Source organism: Sturnus vulgaris, chromosome 2 (assembly GCF_052056855.1).
Source record: "Sturnus vulgaris isolate bStuVul1 chromosome 2, bStuVul1.hap1, whole genome shotgun sequence".
In the NCBI taxonomy this organism is placed as follows: domain Eukaryota; kingdom Metazoa; phylum Chordata; class Aves; order Passeriformes; family Sturnidae; genus Sturnus; species Sturnus vulgaris.
The window spans coordinates 111,107,376-111,125,475 of NC_142244.1; the positions used below are offsets into that span (position 1 = coordinate 111,107,376).

At 44.2% G+C, this 18,100-nt stretch overlaps 1 protein-coding gene across 1 annotated transcript in view; it reads left to right on the forward strand.

Moving 5' to 3' along the window:
• The window catches only part of TSPAN7 (tetraspanin 7), an 84,781-nt gene extending 68,744 nt beyond the window's left edge, over positions 1 to 16,037 (forward strand). The window contains exons 3-8 of the mRNA XM_014876834.2: positions 187 to 261; positions 1,776 to 1,871; positions 3,605 to 3,760; positions 8,528 to 8,611; positions 14,039 to 14,111; positions 14,922 to 16,037. Of these exons, the coding sequence (XP_014732320.1) occupies positions 187 to 261; positions 1,776 to 1,871; positions 3,605 to 3,760; positions 8,528 to 8,611; positions 14,039 to 14,107 (480 nt within the window). The 3' untranslated portion in view covers positions 14,108 to 14,111; positions 14,922 to 16,037. The remainder of the gene's footprint in view (positions 1 to 186; positions 262 to 1,775; positions 1,872 to 3,604; positions 3,761 to 8,527; positions 8,612 to 14,038; positions 14,112 to 14,921) is intronic.
• Positions 16,038 to 18,100: the final 2,063 nt, after the last annotated feature.

Here is an 18,100-nt window from a genome sequence, read left to right on the forward strand (position 1 = left end):
GTTGTGAGTTATATAAACACTTATATTACATTCAGGTCATAACCTGTGTATCTCCCCCAAAAGACCTTTGGTTTCTTAACATCTTTGGAGGGTGCCAGGAGGGGAAAGTTACATTTTATGTGATAATATCTGTGCTGAGACAAAAGCCTATCGTGCTCTGACTTCTCTTGCCTCTTGCCTTTTCAGTATGCCATGTTCTTGTCCCTGGTGTTCCTGGCTGAGCTGGTGGCTGGCATTTCAGGGTTTGTCTTTCGCCACGAGGTAGGTGGAAATGTGCTGAGTTTGCACCTGGCAGCTCCTCCCTAGGCAGGAGCTGCTGAGAAGTTCCTGGAGCCTGGAGAATGTGTGGGGTGCTGAGCTCAACAGCTCCAGCACATCCCCAGGGCTGGGGCTGATGTGCAACAAAAACTTGTACAGCTCTTAAAAACCAATGTGATTCCAAATGAAGGGATTTAGCCAAAGCTCTTGCCCTCAGCTGCCTGATGATTTGCTCTCGAGCCATCAGGTTTTGTGTGTCCACCATGCAAGATCTTCTTTACTCTTTTACATGTGCTGAGGGCTGCAAAATAGATTAAATGCTTTTCTTAAACGCAGCTTGCCAGGCAAATGCTGGTTTATGTAAGGCAGAGACAACTTCTGCATCACACCAGACTTGCTGTTTTGTAAATATTTTCTCTTTTTTGTGGGGGGGGAGAGAGAGGGTGGGGAAGGAGTGGGATGGGATTTCGTTTCTATCTTGAGAATAAGGACAGATTAGAAGTAGAGTGAGGTAGGAAACTGGGACAGGAAGGAGCTTTAAAAAAGCATGATGGTCTAGATTTGTAATAGCACTTCTGCTTTATCCACTGTAATCAGGTCTATCTGCCTGAAAGTCCATGGACCTACAATGCCACTGGTGCTGAACCAGAACAGCCCCAGAGACCCTCCTTGTCTCTTCTCTTTGTATTAATTGGTTTTCCAGTCTCCTCTTCTGACATGACATTTCCATTGCTATAGATTTTCCTGCTGTTCACCCTTGCAAGCAGTGGATTGTGTTTAACGTGGTGCTGAGGTGCCTGTCCACCTGCTGAGGATTCCCATTTCATCCCAGCTAACCTGCAGCAGCCCCAGAGTCAGACTGCTCCTTTTTGGGAGAGGCAGTCTCTTGTGTGGGCCACAGCTATGTGGGTTGCTCACATCATCTGCTTCCCAGCCCCTTTCCCACCCAGTCAAAATGCCATTCCTGATGATATGCCTGACATTTTCCAGCTGAGGGACCTCTTGTTCCTTACCCAAATTCCTTTGCTGCTGGGGATGCCTGGTCAGTGTCTTGCTTTGTCTTACTTTGTCTTACTTCATGTCTTACTTTGGTGCCACTGCCTTGTGTCCCCAGGGTGTTTGCACAGGCTTTGGCTCCCACCTGGCATCCATGAGCATGCAGTGTCCTTCAGACTTAGTGCTGGAGCAAAGTGTGTGGGGGAAAAGCATAAAATGATACCTTCTTGATAGGTTAAGTCATTTTACAGTACTTTTTTAAACATACCAGTTTGCTGGCGTAGTCTTGTTTCTGTGTCTGATATCCCAGTGGAAAAATGGAATGAATGATTCCTGACAGTTAAAAGGGAGCTCTGGCAGCTCTAAAAACACCTTTAAAAACAACTGGGAAGGGCTAGTTTGGGTGTCTTATTAGGAGATTTGGAAATGCATTTGCTTCCTGCAAAAACTGCTTCAGATGTTGTGCTTCTTGCTGCTCACATGGGCTCTTTTTTGGGTTTTTTTTCCTCTCACCCTCACAGATCAAGGACACTTTCCTTAGGACATACACTGAAGCAATCCAGAATTACAACAAGAACGATGAGCGGAGCCATGCAGTGGATAATGTACAGGAAAGTGTAAGTCTAAAACTGGATACCAAAAATTCGTCAATAGATAAAGCATGGATTTGATCCCAGAACATGAAGTTTTGATGGCTCAATCTGCAAGCTGTAATTTGCAAGCAAAATTAAGAGGCTGGCAAAACTGATCTAAAGGAAAAGTATTTCAGCTGAAATGCTTCCCAGGATGCCTAAATTCTAGTGTAAAAGCTGTCTGATAAAGGCAGGGCCTGTCCCACTGTCTGGTTTTGGTCCCAGATCTTGAATTAGGTTTAGGGGGCAGTTTTGTTCCTGAAGAACACACCTTGCTCCTAAGGGAATTTGCCAATAAAATTATAGAATGCTTTAAATTTGAGCTGGATGAGACAGGGTTTTATAATCTTGTGTCCTGCATCACTGATAAACTGCAGCAGTTCTCTTCACAAGTACAGTGAGGGGCTGGCAAAGGACACCTAGTGAGTCAAGGAGAAAACCTGGGTATATGTTCCCCAAGGGAAGATGGAGGGAAAACTGCTGAGGTTGGCAGTGAAAGCTGTGCTGGAGGGATGCAGTGGGAGTTGGTGAAGAGCCTTCTGACCCTCAGGGGTGGTAGCAGGGCAGTGGGGATTGCCTTCCCTTCCAGCAGGGCACAGGGCAGGAGCAAATGCCACAGCATGGCCAAACCAGGTGGGGATGGCACCCACCCAAGTCCACCAACTACAGCACAGAGTGATAAAATTCACATTTAAATTCCCACAGGAAGCTCTACCATTGCAAGAAGCTATTTCTTCAGTTGGCAATACATTCTGTGAGCCAGTTTCCATATGACTAACTCGATGAATGGCTGACATGTCAGTGTCATTGTATCGATGACTTCTAGACCTTTAGAAATTTTGTTGGAGCCTTCAGCATGGTTGAACCTGTACTCTAACCTGGCTTCTCCTGGTTAGCAGATTACTGCAGTGCTCCCAGCTGAGGATATTCTGCTGTCTAATTGTCTGTTTGCGTAATGTTAACCTGTATTTTAAATTTTTGATTCCTTGCAGTTGATAAAACAAAGTAGTTCAGAGTAGTTTTTCAGTGTTTCTGTTGTAGCAAAATGTTCATTTCATTCATAGTTCTCTTTTTTACAGGAACTGCATTTATAAGCTATTTCCATGCAGAAAATTCAGCACATACTCCATACTTTTGAGTCTCTGTCTTATAGCTTAGGATCTAAATCAGAACATGCTTCCCAGTTTAGGGTTTTCTAGCTGACTTCCCAGACACACCCTGTGAACATATGGTGTCTTTCTATTTACAGCTCAGTGAATAGTCCTAGAAATTATTTTGGTGAGTTAGAAACCTTATTGATTTGTGCTAGTTTGAACCTGTATGTGTTACATGTAATTCTATATAATGCTTTGAGATCTTGAATTTACAGGGTCATCTTTAATCAAATAAAAAAAGTAAAGAAAACAAACAAAAGACCCAACAGATCATCAGCTAAAAAAGATGGATTTATGGCTGGACCTTTGTCAAATGTTACAAATAATAGTTCTGCTCATAAAATACCTTCTTTTTAGTAAGTCATCTGCTCCCTTGTTCTGTAAGTTACATCCCTGGTACTTTTGTAATTAGTAGGGCAGGGGTGATACCTGCTTTACAAAACCTGAGGTGCCCTGTCTTTATTTTGATTATGAGCTTCCAAAGTGGGCCAGGATGATTCTGCTCTAGTTTTAATTCTGTGCTGTTCGTTTGTGTGTTTTAAACCTGCCTCTCATCCCTCCTAGCTGAGCTGCTGTGGCATTCAGAGCTACACCAACTGGAGCACCAGCCCTTACTTCTTCAAGCACGGCATCCCTACGAGCTGTTGCATGAACTCCAGTGACTGCAACACTCAGGATCTGCGCAACATGACCGTGGCTGCCACTAAAGTAAACCAGAAGGTATCAGTAATGTTGTGCCAGAGGCTGCTGTGACACCCTCCAGCACCCCAGTGGAGTGTATGGCTGCTTGCAGCTGCATTTCATTTCAAATGGCTGGTTGATAATGTGTAAGTAAGGCTGGAGTGATGGTAAGGATGGGCTTGGTCCTGCACTTGCTTCATCTTCTTTGAGCTGGCCTTTCTCAGATCCAATCCCAGAGGCAGCAGCTCTGAGCAAGCACAGGTGATTGGCAGTAAATGTTGTGGTTGGTGGGTACCTTTATTGTGAGTTAAAATCTTTGAACATGTAGGGCTGTGAGCACAGCTCAGCCAAAGTGACCTGGGTCGCCTGAAGGAGCAGGTTGGTGTAAATGGGTTAGCTGCACCACCTAATTAGTGGCTTGTCTTCATTTTCTTCTGTCTTCACTCAGAGTCAGAATTAAAAACATAAAGGAGACAAATTTTCTTGTCTTCGGGCTTGGTCATTTATTAAATCTTATCCAAAGTACAGAGAGTTCTGCAACACTTCTTGCTACCAGCTAAAAGCGAGCAAAATGGAGACAAATCTAGTTAGTTACAAGGTCTTTTAAACAGTCCAATAAAGAATTAACACCTATATTATTTATACTTTTGACCCAATAACCAAACTCCTGTGACCTGCAGTGCAGCACTAGATATCCAACTAGAAACGACCACCTGAAATCATGAAAAAGAAGGAAGGAAGAAAACACAAAAAGAGACAACACCCAAGAATCTCTATCTTCTCCCATACCTATCACTATATTCTAAAAATCCCAAATGCCAAATCCTTCACCATGTGAAGGCACACACTTCTATTTAACTACACACCAGTGATTTTAACTCCATCACTCAAATTTGAAAGCCTTGTCCAAGGCCTCGGGTCAAAAGCAGTGTTCTCCAGGGGGTCAGTGCCAGAAAGCACAGAAAGTTCAAAATTCCCAGGCTTCTGGGTTCCAACAGGTTGGGAAGACAGAAATAGGGTTGAGAAGGCAAGTTGGAAGAACAGGATGAAAATGGATAATTAGAGAATAAAAATACAGAAAATGCTAAAAAAGGGAAGAATAAAGAGAAAATAATGCAGCATCTATGCATTAGACGCTGTGCTGAAGAAGTGCAACTCAAGTTATTGCTTCAAGTGCTAGTGTGTCATCAGTTCTTTCTCACTTGAGATTTGCAAGAGAGGAAACAGTTTGTTGGTAAGAGGAATGATACTGTGGCTAAATCACCATTCTAAGTTTTAACACAACTTAGTCAGACTTAAGGATTATTTTCTTTTTTGTTTTTGTTTTCAGAGATCTATTTTAAAAGTAAATAGAAGTCCTGAGTAGACTACAAGGGAAATACGGAAATGCCTCTGTCTCTTCTGTTTCTGTCTTTTTCATCTGTCAGTTATGACTCAGAAGGTTGGACTGGTGACTGAGCACAGCCTGAAACATCTTTGAAAACCAGTCAAGTAGACAACATTTTCTGGCATGTATTGTAAAAGGGATACTAGAGGATTATTTTCTACTAAGCCTTTCTCTTTTTTTGCAATGGTTTAATGAGAGCCACTTGTTGCAGATGTGTGGAATGTTGGTGTCCATTGCTTGAGTAACTCACAGTCACCACCAGCAGAGCAATCTTGCAGAGTGTAGGGGGTGAGCCACTCTGTTCAGTTGCTCTTTGTGAATTCGTGCTAACTGGGTGTTTTTGTAGAAGTGGGAGGAAGCTGAGAGGCAGGGCAGGGTGGATCCAGGCCGTCTAGGTGAGCCAGCACCCCGAGCAGGCATGGTGCCTCCTGGGCAGCCCACCCTGAGCCCCTGCTCCCCTTCCCAGCAGGAAAGTTTTTTGTGTGACTCGTGTCCCACCCGCTTTGCACTCCAGCCATGCACTCTGAGCCTTTCCTGGCTCGTAACCATTTAGGTACCATTTGCACTCCCAGCACTGATCTGCTGTTTCTCCCAAGGGCCAGGCTTGCTCTGCCTGCACAGGAAAATAAATCCCTGTCCACTTTTGGGTTCCTCGTGGCACAGGATGCCTGCTGAATTGTAGGAAGTGACTGAGGGATCGGTGTGTGCTAGTCCAGGGCTAGTAACACATTTCCAGCCATTCTTGCTCCTTACTCTCCTGTCAAATGCACAAGTCATCTGATAGAAAAGGACTGCTGATTCCTCAGGAAATAGTTGAAGTAATTACTTAATTTAATTACCCAGAGGAAATTTGGATGTTTGGAAGTTCATGTGGTTTTGTCTCATTTTCTGACATAGCCATTGAAAATCAAAAGTTGCAGATTTCTGTTCAGCAATTGTGAGATCTTGGAGCTGTCCCAGACATTTGAGCAAAATGGGATGCTTCTCATAGGAATAAAAAGCAAGAAGGAGAAAATGTTGTTTGGCCCTATCCTTTCACTTCATATAGGCATCAAACATCATTGCCTCTGACCCAAGCCCCTTGCTCATCTTGGAAACAGGCTTTTTACTCTCTGTGTGTTGGAGAAAAAGGAAAATACTTATTGCCTGTATTGTGGAAGACCCTTCTCACCATGCCTGTGGACAAGTATATTTGGATTAATCTTTTGGTGGATGTTGCAAAACTATCAGTAAGACGAGTTCTCTATGAACTAATCAAATTACTAGCAGATTCTGAGAACTAATAATGAATTAACCAAAGAGGATTAAACTAATAATGTAATTACAGGACTAAAAGACAGCATTCCTGGATTTTCTTTGCCAATTCTGACCCTAACTTGCTTAGTGACCTTGGGTTAATTATTTAGGCTCTCTGTTTCTTCATCTCAGACAGCCCTAATACCTAACTTTAAGAGCTGTCATTAGGATTAGCTAATTAATGTTCATCTAGTGCTTTTAATCACAGTTCTTTACCAAGAAACCTCAAGAGCTGTTTCTCTCTAAAATCTTAAGAAAGGAGCAGATGCATGGAGGCAAGAAAGATCAGATCCTTTGTAAACTGTCCCTTCTGTGCTCTGGATCTCTGGATCAGCACCCAGAGGTGCTCACACCGTGCTCCACACACTTCACACACACTGTGTCCTGTAACTCAGCTCGTGGGTGCTGCTTGCACTCTCAGTGCATGGCAGATAAGCCATATGTAAGCAATGTACTTCAGTAAACAGATTATTGTGGCTTGGGAAAACAGAGTCTTCAGGTGAGAGGGGTGATCAGAACTCTGCCATTGCATTGTTTTGTTGGCAAGATCTTCTGTCTCCCTCAAATTACCACTGTGCTTCAGTGTTGCATCTCTTGAAGGCTCTTCAGCAGAATAGGTTTCAGCAGAGCTGGGAGAGCATTAAGCCATGTCAGACAGAATGAAAATACTGCTTGAGAAATCTAATCTCATTGCAGAACATGCAAGCACGCAAACTGTAGTTGCTTGATGGGTTAAATAAGCAAGCTTGAATCAGACTTGCTTTACACTGTGGTAAAACATAGTTAATGTGTACACATAAACATTTCAGAAATTAATCAGGACCAGCTGTGCTGGTCCTCAGTTAGTATTAGGTTCAGCACTTCATTACTCTCAATGTTAAATGTCTTGTGATGTTGTAAAATAAGTTAAAGAAATGGTACAGTTTATTTAATGAATGGCCTGTCTGTAATAAAGGACGTTGTTTGTCCTTCTCACTGTTATTTTTTACAAGCATCTGATGCTCTGAGGTCATAAGGAATTCCTACAGTGCTTGCAGAATGAGGGGTGGGTGGATGTAGGTGAAATGTGGAGACATTTATCCCTTATGGGACAGGAGTCCAAACTGGGAAAAGCAACTCACTGTTATTTCTGAGTTTTCCAATTTCTGATGAAGTGGATAAAGTTATAAGGTATAAAACTTCTTAGGACTGGCCTTAAGCCAGAGTGTTGGTCATTTGAGGAAGGTGGCAAAGGGGGCAGAGCAGTGACTTTGGATTGTGGGGACAGATGGGTTAATAATGAAAGAAAAAAAGGATGCCATCTTTCTTTTTTTCTTCACATATCAAGTCACTTGTTTAGATTAATTTAGGCACCACAAACTAGGAGATAATTTCAAATGCTTTTTTTGGGGGGAGTCAAATAGGTGAGGGGAGAAACTTGGCAACGATTATTGTACTGAGGGGGACCATCTAAAAAAAGTCTGTCTAAGAGAAGGGCAGATATTGTACATGAATCCTCTGGCTTCAGCCTGAGCTGTGAATTGAGACCTGAGAAAGCAAATTGGCAGAGAGAAAATTCAGTTTGGGGAGTGGGACAGGGAATTTTATGTCCAAGGGCAAATGAACCAAGAAAATTCATAATTCTTAATTTTGTTACATGGTTTAAAGTTACATGCTGTTCAGTACTTTGCCTGGTGTCCTTTGATGGGTAAAGGCAAGCAGAATGCCTCAAGGGTCACTTCATTAAATATCTTGAGTATTAGGAAATCACCATCATTTATTCATTTTTGACATCTGTATTGTATTATAACATTGTTATAATATTATGTTATAGTATTGTTACTGGTTTGGTTTCAGGTCAAAGCTATATTGTTTTTTAACTGACTTTCTTTAAAAAGACCCATAAAAATGAGTGCAACATCACATTTAGATTTTAAAAGTATTGAAATTTGTTTCTAAAAGGAACTGGTTTTGTCACAGCTCCACATCATTCACTCAGAATTGCTATTTTAAAAACAGGTGATACTGTTGGAAATTACAGCAGAAATACTGTGTAGCCAGAGTTCATTCTAAATGAGAAATTTGTATGTCTGCATTCATGGCAGGGAAGGTCAGTACAAGGAATGATGATGTTTGTTTTCCAGGGCTGTTATGACTTGGTGACCAGTTTTATGGAGACAAATATGGGAATCATAGCTGGAGTGGCTTTTGGGATTGCATTCTCACAGGTAAGTGCATAAACACTCCCCTTCCCCCCTTTTCTTTTCCCCTCTTTTTCTTTACCTGGACTTCAAGGAAGGAAGGATTATGGAAAGGGACTGAACTCAGCATGCTCATTAGTCCTGAGGTCATGTGTTCATTGATTTTCTTTTTTTCAACTTAAATGAAGTTTCTCCTTGGGAATATCAGTTACGGTTGAGCTAATGACTAGCTCAAGGAAAACAGCTTGTCCCTCCACTGGGTCAAATAGAGGTTAACCCAATAAAACATTGGCTTAAATGGAGCATAAACAGCTAAGAAGACAAATAGCTAATCCATTGTTTGGGTGGGCTTCTGTCTTCTCAGTACTCTTATTTGTTCTTAAAGGACTCAAGAATTCAAGCAGTGCACCCTCAGGCCTCCCCATCCCGGACCTGGAGGAGACTCTTTGTGACCAATTTTATTTATTTTCCCTTTAACACTGAACACTGAGAAATGTTAAGTCTACCAAAATCAGATTGTTAAACCAGCTCCTGGTCTGCACCAAAAGGAGTGTGCCACAAGAGCTACAAGAGGAGAGCTGAGAAGGGGTTTTCTGCTCCAAGATATTCAAACTGCATTTATATAGACAGGAACTGGGGAAAGTATAGGTGTGGTCAGATTGCTGTGATCAAGAAGGGGCAGGAAAACACCTGCATCTTTCAACAAGATGCTCCTTTATACCAGTCACTTCATGTTTGACATCAAGGACTCTGTTGGAAACATGAAAAGTGAGAGAGGGAAATAAGCACAATTCAAAACTGTCCCCAAGCCATGTGGAAAACGGCCCTCACGTTCTCTCCATCAGCACACACACAGCCTGAGGGAGCCCTAAAGTTGTCTGGGCTCACACTGGCTGACTGCCCTGCCTTGGGCATACCTGGAAGCCTGATGCCCTGTAGCCAAGGTGTTGGATGTGAGCAGCCCGTGGGTTGGTGTGGGTGGAAATTCGGTTCAGCACAACAGCAGCTGCCCAGAGCATGTGCCTGCATGTCAGGTTTTTGGGATCCAGAAAAGGTGAGCAATCTGGAACTGTTTGTGCATGGACAAGGGGAGGTCAGGTCTTTTTTTATAGGCTATTCTAGTTCTTGTTGAATGGTGACAGCATTAAAACTCTTCTCCAGCCTTGATTATGGCTTGATTACTGCTGTAGGACTCCAAGCTCAGGTTTCAGTTTGGGTTCTAGATAGCCAGAAGGCTGTAAAGCATCTTTTTAAATGCCTCGTGTAAAGCTATCCAAAAGAAAAATGAGACGAGTAGAATTGTAAAATATGCTGCTGGGGGAAAAAGTCAGGACCAATACTGCCTGAAAGCCTCTAATGGGTGTTTCATGGCAGGCTGCAGGCAGCATGGGCTGCAAGGCACTTTGTCCTTGTGATTGAGGGGAGAAGTGAGGTGTGTTTGTCCCTGTGCTGAGGGGAGAATTGAGGTGTGCTCTGATGTGGTGGTGGCATCCCACGCTGCTGGTGGCACCATGAGCCCTGCTGCCAGGTGGGGATGTCACTCCCCAGCACAGGCACTGGGCTCTGGCACTGTGAGGACATACCCAGCTGCTTGGGGTGTTAGTAAATGTGTAAAAAAGAGAAGAGAGAAGCTGCAGAGGAGAAAAATGCAGCTCTCCCAGGCTGTGAAGAATAGAAGGTGGCCAGCTGTAATTTACTGCCTAACCTGTTTTGCTGGGCTCAATCAGGGACTGTGTTTTCAAATTGATTTCAGGTTAATGTGGATGGCAGTAATGCCAGGCAGGGCTCCAGCTGCAGCTGAGGTTTCACTGTTCCTATTGAGAATAGGTTTAATCTAAATAAAAGACAAATTAAATCATGTTGCTCTTCTACAATAAAGCATGCTCAAGGGCCTTTCCTTCACGTGATTTGTTAGATGTTGAGTAGCATTGGGAATGTGCTGATGCCCAGAAATAGAGAAAGTTGTTGTAATGGCACTGCAAATCTTACAGGCCTGGCACAGACCTCCCCATTAGAGTAAAGAGTTTTTATAAAAAGACTGTGTTGCTGACCTTGTCTGCTCTGCTCCTCGGGTTTGAAATAATAACAATGAGATAAAATTTGATTGTTTTTGGACTTGGATGCCAATGTTGACTTCCAGTTGGAATAATTTCCGTTTAGCAGGTGCTCTTCAGAGCAGAAAAATTATTGCTGTGTTGTGCCCAACAGAGAGTAAAATTATACAAACTGCATAGATGGTGGAGAGCTGTGCCTAGATAAAACTACAGTGCAGGCATTGACTTAAGGAATGCAAGAGACATTGTCTGGAGGGGTTTATAGATTGTGAGCAGGGGAGACTCAGTGCAATGCTCAGGCCACATTATACCCCTTGTGCTGAAGGACTGGAAGTCAGGTGCTCTCCACATGCTCCAAACCAGTTGTGGGGCATATACAGGTCCCATCATTCTAAGATAAATTCCCATGCAGCCATGGAAATCCAAATTGCAATTAATTTTCTTTCTCTTTAGTATAATGTGTAGTAAATATGTCATGCAGAACAGCTTCCAGTCAGTGGTAACTCCTACAGAATAAGTGTATTAAAAAGCCAGTTATTTTGTGTACAGGAGGGATAAGACTGCTACAAAACCTGTGGATGGTTTTTAATGGTCAGAACTAAGCTGTGCCTGAGATTGCTCCTAGAAACCATGAGAAATTCACTGTATTCTGCTTGCTGGAATGACCTGTGACCAACAGGAGACACACCTGAAGGGTGTGGGTTTCCCAGTTGTCTAAACCAAAGAATTTGTCAGCATTTTCAAGTTCCTGTGGCAAGACCAGGGTATGGAAAACTCTCTGCTTTCTATATAGTAGCTCAGAAGACCAAGACAATCTTAGGAATAAAGGGAGGAAAGGAAAAAATAAGAGAGAAGACAAATGCAGAACCAAGTCTGACATCTTGGCACTCAAAAATCAAGACAGTAAAATCAAACAAATGAGTGGATAAAAGTTGAGATGGGGCATTTGAGATGCAATGGGAGTGCAGGGAAATGAATGCAGCTCCCAGCAGCAGTTTCTTTGTGGGAATCCTTTAACACCAATTCTTCTGGTTTTTCAAAGGAGCTGCAGGGACCTGGTGCACAGTAGGATAAGGAGCTTCCTCCTGCCTGAAGAGCAGAGGAGGCAAGTGGGGGAACAAATGCAGAGAGCAAGGCAGGGTGGGGAGTGCTGATTTGTGCTGCACAGTCTGGGAGCCTCCAGCCTGACTTAAATGCAGAGGACTGTAGTTATGTCTGTAATGAAAGAGCACCATGAAGAAAATTCAACAACTCAGTACAATATTGCCTCTTTTTGGCTACAGGAGAAGCAGTGCTCTTGTGGTTAGATGTGGAAGTCAACACATTGAAAAACACATGTTTTTATATGCATTCAAAGAATATCTAAAATATTTATTATAGCTCTGCTATGTCCTGATAATACTTAGAAATGCTGAGTAAAATGTGTGTGCAGTGACCTGCCATTTGTCTTGGGAGTGAGCTGAGTAAAACAAAACACCAATAAATGCCTGCAGATTCTACAGAGTTTAGACACACTGATTATTAGAGTTGCAGCCTGCACAGAGCAGAACAATCCCTAATTAGAGGGGATCTAGGGAAGTCTGCTCCAGCTGAAGGGGGAAAGAAAAGCCTGTTGTTTCCTATTTGTAGAGGCTACAGCATCTTCCCACTTGTAAATCTGCTACAAGCAGTAGACTTGTGATGGGGAAAAATAAACAACTTCAATTTTCATGCATTCTTGGCCATTGTAGAGAGGAACTGATTCGGGTCTGGGCTGGAATTTGCTCAGGGAAAATAATTTGGATTAAATTCACTGCGAAGTTCATCTTGCTGAAAAACACATTGAGGCAGGGAAATAACTTCTGAGTCCATCCAAGGAAAGTGAAGAAAAACTTAAAGTCACCACAAACACAGAAAAGCATCAGTGAAGGAGGTGGGACAGGGCCACCCGGGGGAACTCACTCTGTTTGGCTGTCAGAGCATGGAGAAATACATAGCACTGTCCAAAACAGAAATCTCATTCTCCAAAATTGAACTGAGCTAAAGAAACGTGAGTCAGCTGCAGGAACCTGTAGAACGTGGTTGGTTTCCAGCAACACCTTCAAATTAAATCACCTTCCCAGTGATGAGTAAAAAAGCAATAAAATGGCTAAAATGTCTTCTTGGCATCGAGTGAGATTTTCAGAGCTGAGGAAGGTTTTCAGCATGCACGGGTCATTTTGGCAACTGAAAACACAGCCCCTGGACCCCTGTAGCTTTGGGTTTTGTTGGAGGTTGGTCAGGAGTTGGTACCAGTGCCCCACGTGTAGTTATAAACAAGGCAGTTCCATCCTTGGTGCCAAAATCAGGGGGTGCATGTGGGGACCAGGAGGGTTCAACCTGCTTTTCAATGTGACTCTGTGCCCTTTTGGGATTCCCAGAACAGCGCTGGTGGTCACTGAAACAGGAAATGCAGCAAATTTCTGGCAAAAGAAGCATGGCCTGACAAGGACTGTGACATCCTAGAGACAGTAAACAGTTTATCCAGATTTGAGTTACCCTGCTTGGCCTTGTTCTGGGCTGGTGCCAGCCCAAATCAAGCAATTGCCTGGTACAGAAGATGTGCGTTTTGATGGTGATTGTGTTAACAGGGAGCACTGCCTGGTCTAGGGGAAGGGACACAATCCTGGAGAGTGAAACAGGAGGAGCCAGTTTGGATGAGCAGCCAGCCAGTCATGCCCAGGCTTGCTCTGGATATATGCTCAGGAGTTAATTAATTGACCAACCCCAGTGAGAAAAGCGAGGCTGAATTATTTACAGCATATTAACACTGTTGGCACATGCAGGAAGCACTAAGAAACTGCAGTAGACAAAACATTGAAAAGACTGAGTGCTTATTGATGAATGGAAGCCTGGGATCTGTTTTCAATAATCTGAGTGACAGCCAAGGCAATAGTGAATGACTTTTTAAAAAGTTATTTCCAGATTTACAGCGCTCATTTCTGCAGTGCTACATCACTTGTAAAGGAAGCATAACCACTCTGGGACATCAGGAAGCGTTTCCCTGGCACAGTGGTAAAGAAGTTAAAGGCAGCAGCTCTCAGGGCTGATGGGTGGTGGTGAGGGATCCAGGTAGAGCAAGTGAAACACAGCCTGATAGCCCCAGCAGCTTATTCATCCACATCTGGCTTGGCCAGACATTGACAAGGGACTGAAAAATACCAGCAAGGCATGCTGCATGTCAAATAAATGATAAAAATCAAGAGGAAGATCTGACAAAGAAAGATGACAGATTTTAATGCTGTTTTTCTGATTAGAGCAGTCTTAAAATAGGGCATAAATGCGTTGTGCATAATAACTCCAGAACATGAAATACATGTTTACCAATGCTCTGCACTGTAATTTAAGTTAAATTCTGTTCTGTCTCTCTTGTCTGGAACAGTTGATCGGGATGCTGCTGGCATGCTGTCTGTCCCGGTTTATTACTGCTAACCAGTATGAGATGGTGTAACAAGGTGAGCTTTTCCCATTTTCCAGGTGGTAAAACTATAAAAACCTTGCTGTGTTGTTGTGGCTGTGCTGCTTCTGCTGAAGGCAGCGAGCAAGTTTTACATTCTGAGCATGTTTATTGAGAATTAAGCTCCCTAAACTGTAGGGGTTTTTTTCCCTTTTTCTTAAAATTGTCCAAACCTGCTCTAAACTAAAAACCAAAAAAAAAACCACCAAAAATTCACACCTGTAACCCACAAGGTTACCTAGGCCACATTTCCCAACACCAAAAAAACCTAAAACTAAATAAACCAAACTACAGCCCATAAAAACAAAACTCTTCTAAATCTGGCGTCTTTTCAAAGCAGCAAAAAGTTTTGCTGTTTAATATTGTTCATTTTTGTGCTGGAAAGTGCTTTACCTGTTAAATAAGCAATTTTTTTCCACTTCTCTCCAAGAAAATATTTCCCCCAAACCAGTTTAAAAAAAAGCTGCTTAAATCTGTTTCCTAAAAAAAAACCCCATTCAAAAGTTTCCTCCCAAATTTACCCTAAACCAAAACACCTTCCCGTGGGCTTCTTCGCTTTAGGATTTTCTTCTTCTTGGGATCCCAATTTTGTGTGTGGTGGGGAAAAAAAAAAGGGGGGGTGGGGAACGCAGTGTTGAATCTCATCACTTCAGTTTTCTTGGAAAGAGCAGAAACCTGCTGTGAACCCTGTTAGCAACCAGCGCAACCCACTTGTTGGTTTGTTGGTTTGGTTTTTTTTGGGGGTTGTTTTTTTTTTCTTTGGTTGGTTGGTTGGTTGGTTTTTTTCTTCATCCTCGCTGCTCTTCAGTCTTTCAGGAAGTGAGAAGTCCAGAGCCTGTGTGACGACCAGGAGCTGCAGAATTGGAGGAAGACTGCCATGAATGTTCTAGCACACACCGTCTCTCTCGCACGCACGCACACCCCACGAGCCAGCCCGTGCGCGCACACCCGCACCCCACTCCCCACGTGTCCCACGCCTAGTGTCCCATTCTGTGAAGTTCCACGGTGCCACCGAGAGCCCACGAGGTCCCCCTGGGCCTCCAGAGCCAGACCCCATCCCTGCAGCTCGGCCCAGGACGGCACCGTCTGTATGTTCTTGGTCACACAGTAGTTGCATCGTAAGTTAACAAAGGTAACTCATTAACAGCATTGATCGGGCTGTGCATGTAGTGACTGGAGGGCATAATTAGCCTTTCACCATGGTTAATAAGTGTTGCACACGTTCATATAAACCGGTATATGAAATATATATTCTTTTGGTTTTATCTTAATTTCTTGTTTATTGCTTTACTAAGGTTTCCATCCTTTCCCCTGCGCCTGTCCCCCTTTCCCCAAAAACAAAGGAATCAGTAACATAAAGATACTTGAAAATGATGTTAAAATGTTGTGCTTGAAGGGAACTGTTACTCCTGATGTTCTTCTACATCTTTGATTCTTACTCAGTGTTGTATGCCTAGTGCGTATCCCGGTAGGCTTTGTCTAGTGCATTTTGCCTCGGAACCTGATCCTGTGTAATACTGTTATTAAGCTGTGTTGTTGCTTACTGTGAAGGCAGAAATTTTTGCTCCCTATATTTTTATTACGTAGCTATGAACTAATCGAACTGTGCTGTACTGCGGCCTTCATACTTTTTTCCTGTTCTTTCTTTTTTTTTTTTCTTTCTTTTTGCATTGAGGTTGCAGCCACCAAATACATTGTTGAATAAAATCGAAGTAAAAAACACACACACAGACACACACAAAAAAAAATCACAAAAAAAAAAAAAACAGTCATATGAAATATTTTTGGGGGAAAGCAAAAGTTTAAAACCTTTTTAAAAAAAATAGGACTTTTTTAATAATGCCTCTGTCTAGCATGCCAACGAGAATGCATTGATATTGTGAGTATTTGTGATATACGTATTAATAAATGGAACCATTACAGATTTCTAGCTGCTTCCTTCTCATTCTTTAGTTATAAGAAAACTTTTTTTGGGAGTGGGGAAAGTGAACATGAAACACCTGGGCTCAGCTTGGGAAAAGAAAACAAAAAAGGAGAAAGAGCTGGAATTGCTTCAAAACTCCTACAGCTGATTTCACCACTTGACAAATCTATATCCTCTGCTTTGCAATTTTTCTTCTTGTAGTTGTTAAGAATCTGCAGCGTTTAATTATCCCATCCTTAGTGCTGTGAGTGATTTTGACATTAAACATTTCTCTCTTGATTTTGGTGAGAAAGGAGAGCAGGAGAACAGGTGGAAAGGCAGGCAGTTACCTCTTTCTCATCTGAATAAGTGGAACGTCACAGATCTGACAGAAAACCCATGGGAGTTTAAACCTGGGAATTTTGGGCCAAGCCCTTAGCTTGGCAGTGGGGACAGAGAGGGAGATTTGAGAAATCCTGGAGCCTTCTGGCTGTGGGAGCTGAGCAGCTTTTGGACTCCAGTCCTTCCTCTGTCTGTCTGTCTGTCCGTCCATCAGTGCCACTGTGACCCCCTGCCCTGCCTGGTGCCTTCAGCATCTGATCCTGGTGAACTTTGAGTGGTGCTGCCGTGGTCAGGGCACTCCCACCCACAGCTCTAAAAGGGTTCACACGGACAGAAACATGCCAGCAGATCTTAAAAATCCCAATAGCATCCTCTTCAGCTATATTCACAGAGCACTTCCAGCGCAGGAAAGAGAAAAGGAGCTTTGCAAATAAAAGAGGAATCAGGTCCCCAAATTTAAATCTGCCCTCAATAAAATATCTGCCGTGAGGGAGCAAGGCGTTTTTAAAGGTGGGGATGCCAATACAGGTCCTGCGTCTGTGCTGGGGACAAAGCCACTGGGCAGGTCCCAGTTCTCCCATTTGCAGTCTCTTCTGAGGGTTTAAGGGCAGTCACAGCCGCTCGCTCGGTTGCTGGGGCTACGCGATGCTGGAGCGATGCCCTTCTCCTGCAGGCACAGGATGTTCACAGAGCCGTGTTTTTCCATAGCAGGAAGAACTGGCCCAGCAGCTGCCCCAGTTTCCCTCCGCTATTCAGTGCCGGGCAGGTCTCCCCCAGCCCCTCGGAGGGGAGGGAGGTGGGCGAGGTTGCCACCGCCTCCTTCAGGAGCCACCAGTGACCTTCCGGAGCACAAAAGCACCAGCCTCTCCTTGGTTTTCTTTTTTTTTTTTTTTTCCCTCTTTTCATTTTCCTGAAAGAAAGAGCTGTTTGTGCCAAGAGCTGTTCCTTTTGAAGATGCTGATGTTGGGTGACAGGTCAGCAGGCCCCCAAACGTGCCTGTCCCCATTCAGGAAAGCTGAGCTGTGCTCAGCTTTAAGGCGTAAGCCCTGAATTAAGCCCATTCAGCAAAGCCCTTCAGTGCGTTGTCGATTGTTTCCCTCAGCGCAGCACCGCTCCTGCTTTTATGGGGTAGGTGTGTTAATTGGGCTCTTGGCAGCTTCCCTGAAGAGGATCCGGCTGGTGGAGAAGCTGCCAGGGGCTTCCCTGGCGAAATCCCCCTGGCTCGGGCTGGGACCACACAGGCTGCGCTGGCTGGCATCCCCTTCCCCGGCTGGACATCCCCTGCCCCTGCTGGAGCATCCCCTGCCCCGGCTGGGGCATCCCCCGCCCCTGCTGGAGCATCCCCTTCCCCGGCTGGAGCATCCCCTTCCCCGGCTGGAGCATCCCCTGCCCCGGCTGGGGCATCCCCTTCCCCGGCTGGAGCATCCCCTTCCCCGGCTGGAGCATCCCCTGCCCCGGCTGGGGCATCCCCTTCCCCGGCTGGAGCATCCCCTGCCCCGGCTGGAGCATCCCCTTCCCCGGCTGGAGCATCCCCTGCCCCGGCTGGAGCATCCCCTGCCCCTGCTGGAGCAACCCCCGCCCCGGCTGGAGCATCCTCTGCCCCGGCTGGAGCATCCCCTGTCCCTCCCGAGCCTCCTCCTGCAGGGACAAGTGTGGTAGTTGGTAGGAAACAAAGTTTGTAGGAAACAAAGCCGGAGCTGCAGAGGACGGGTCGGAGTCAGCCGGGCACAAATGTGCGGGAT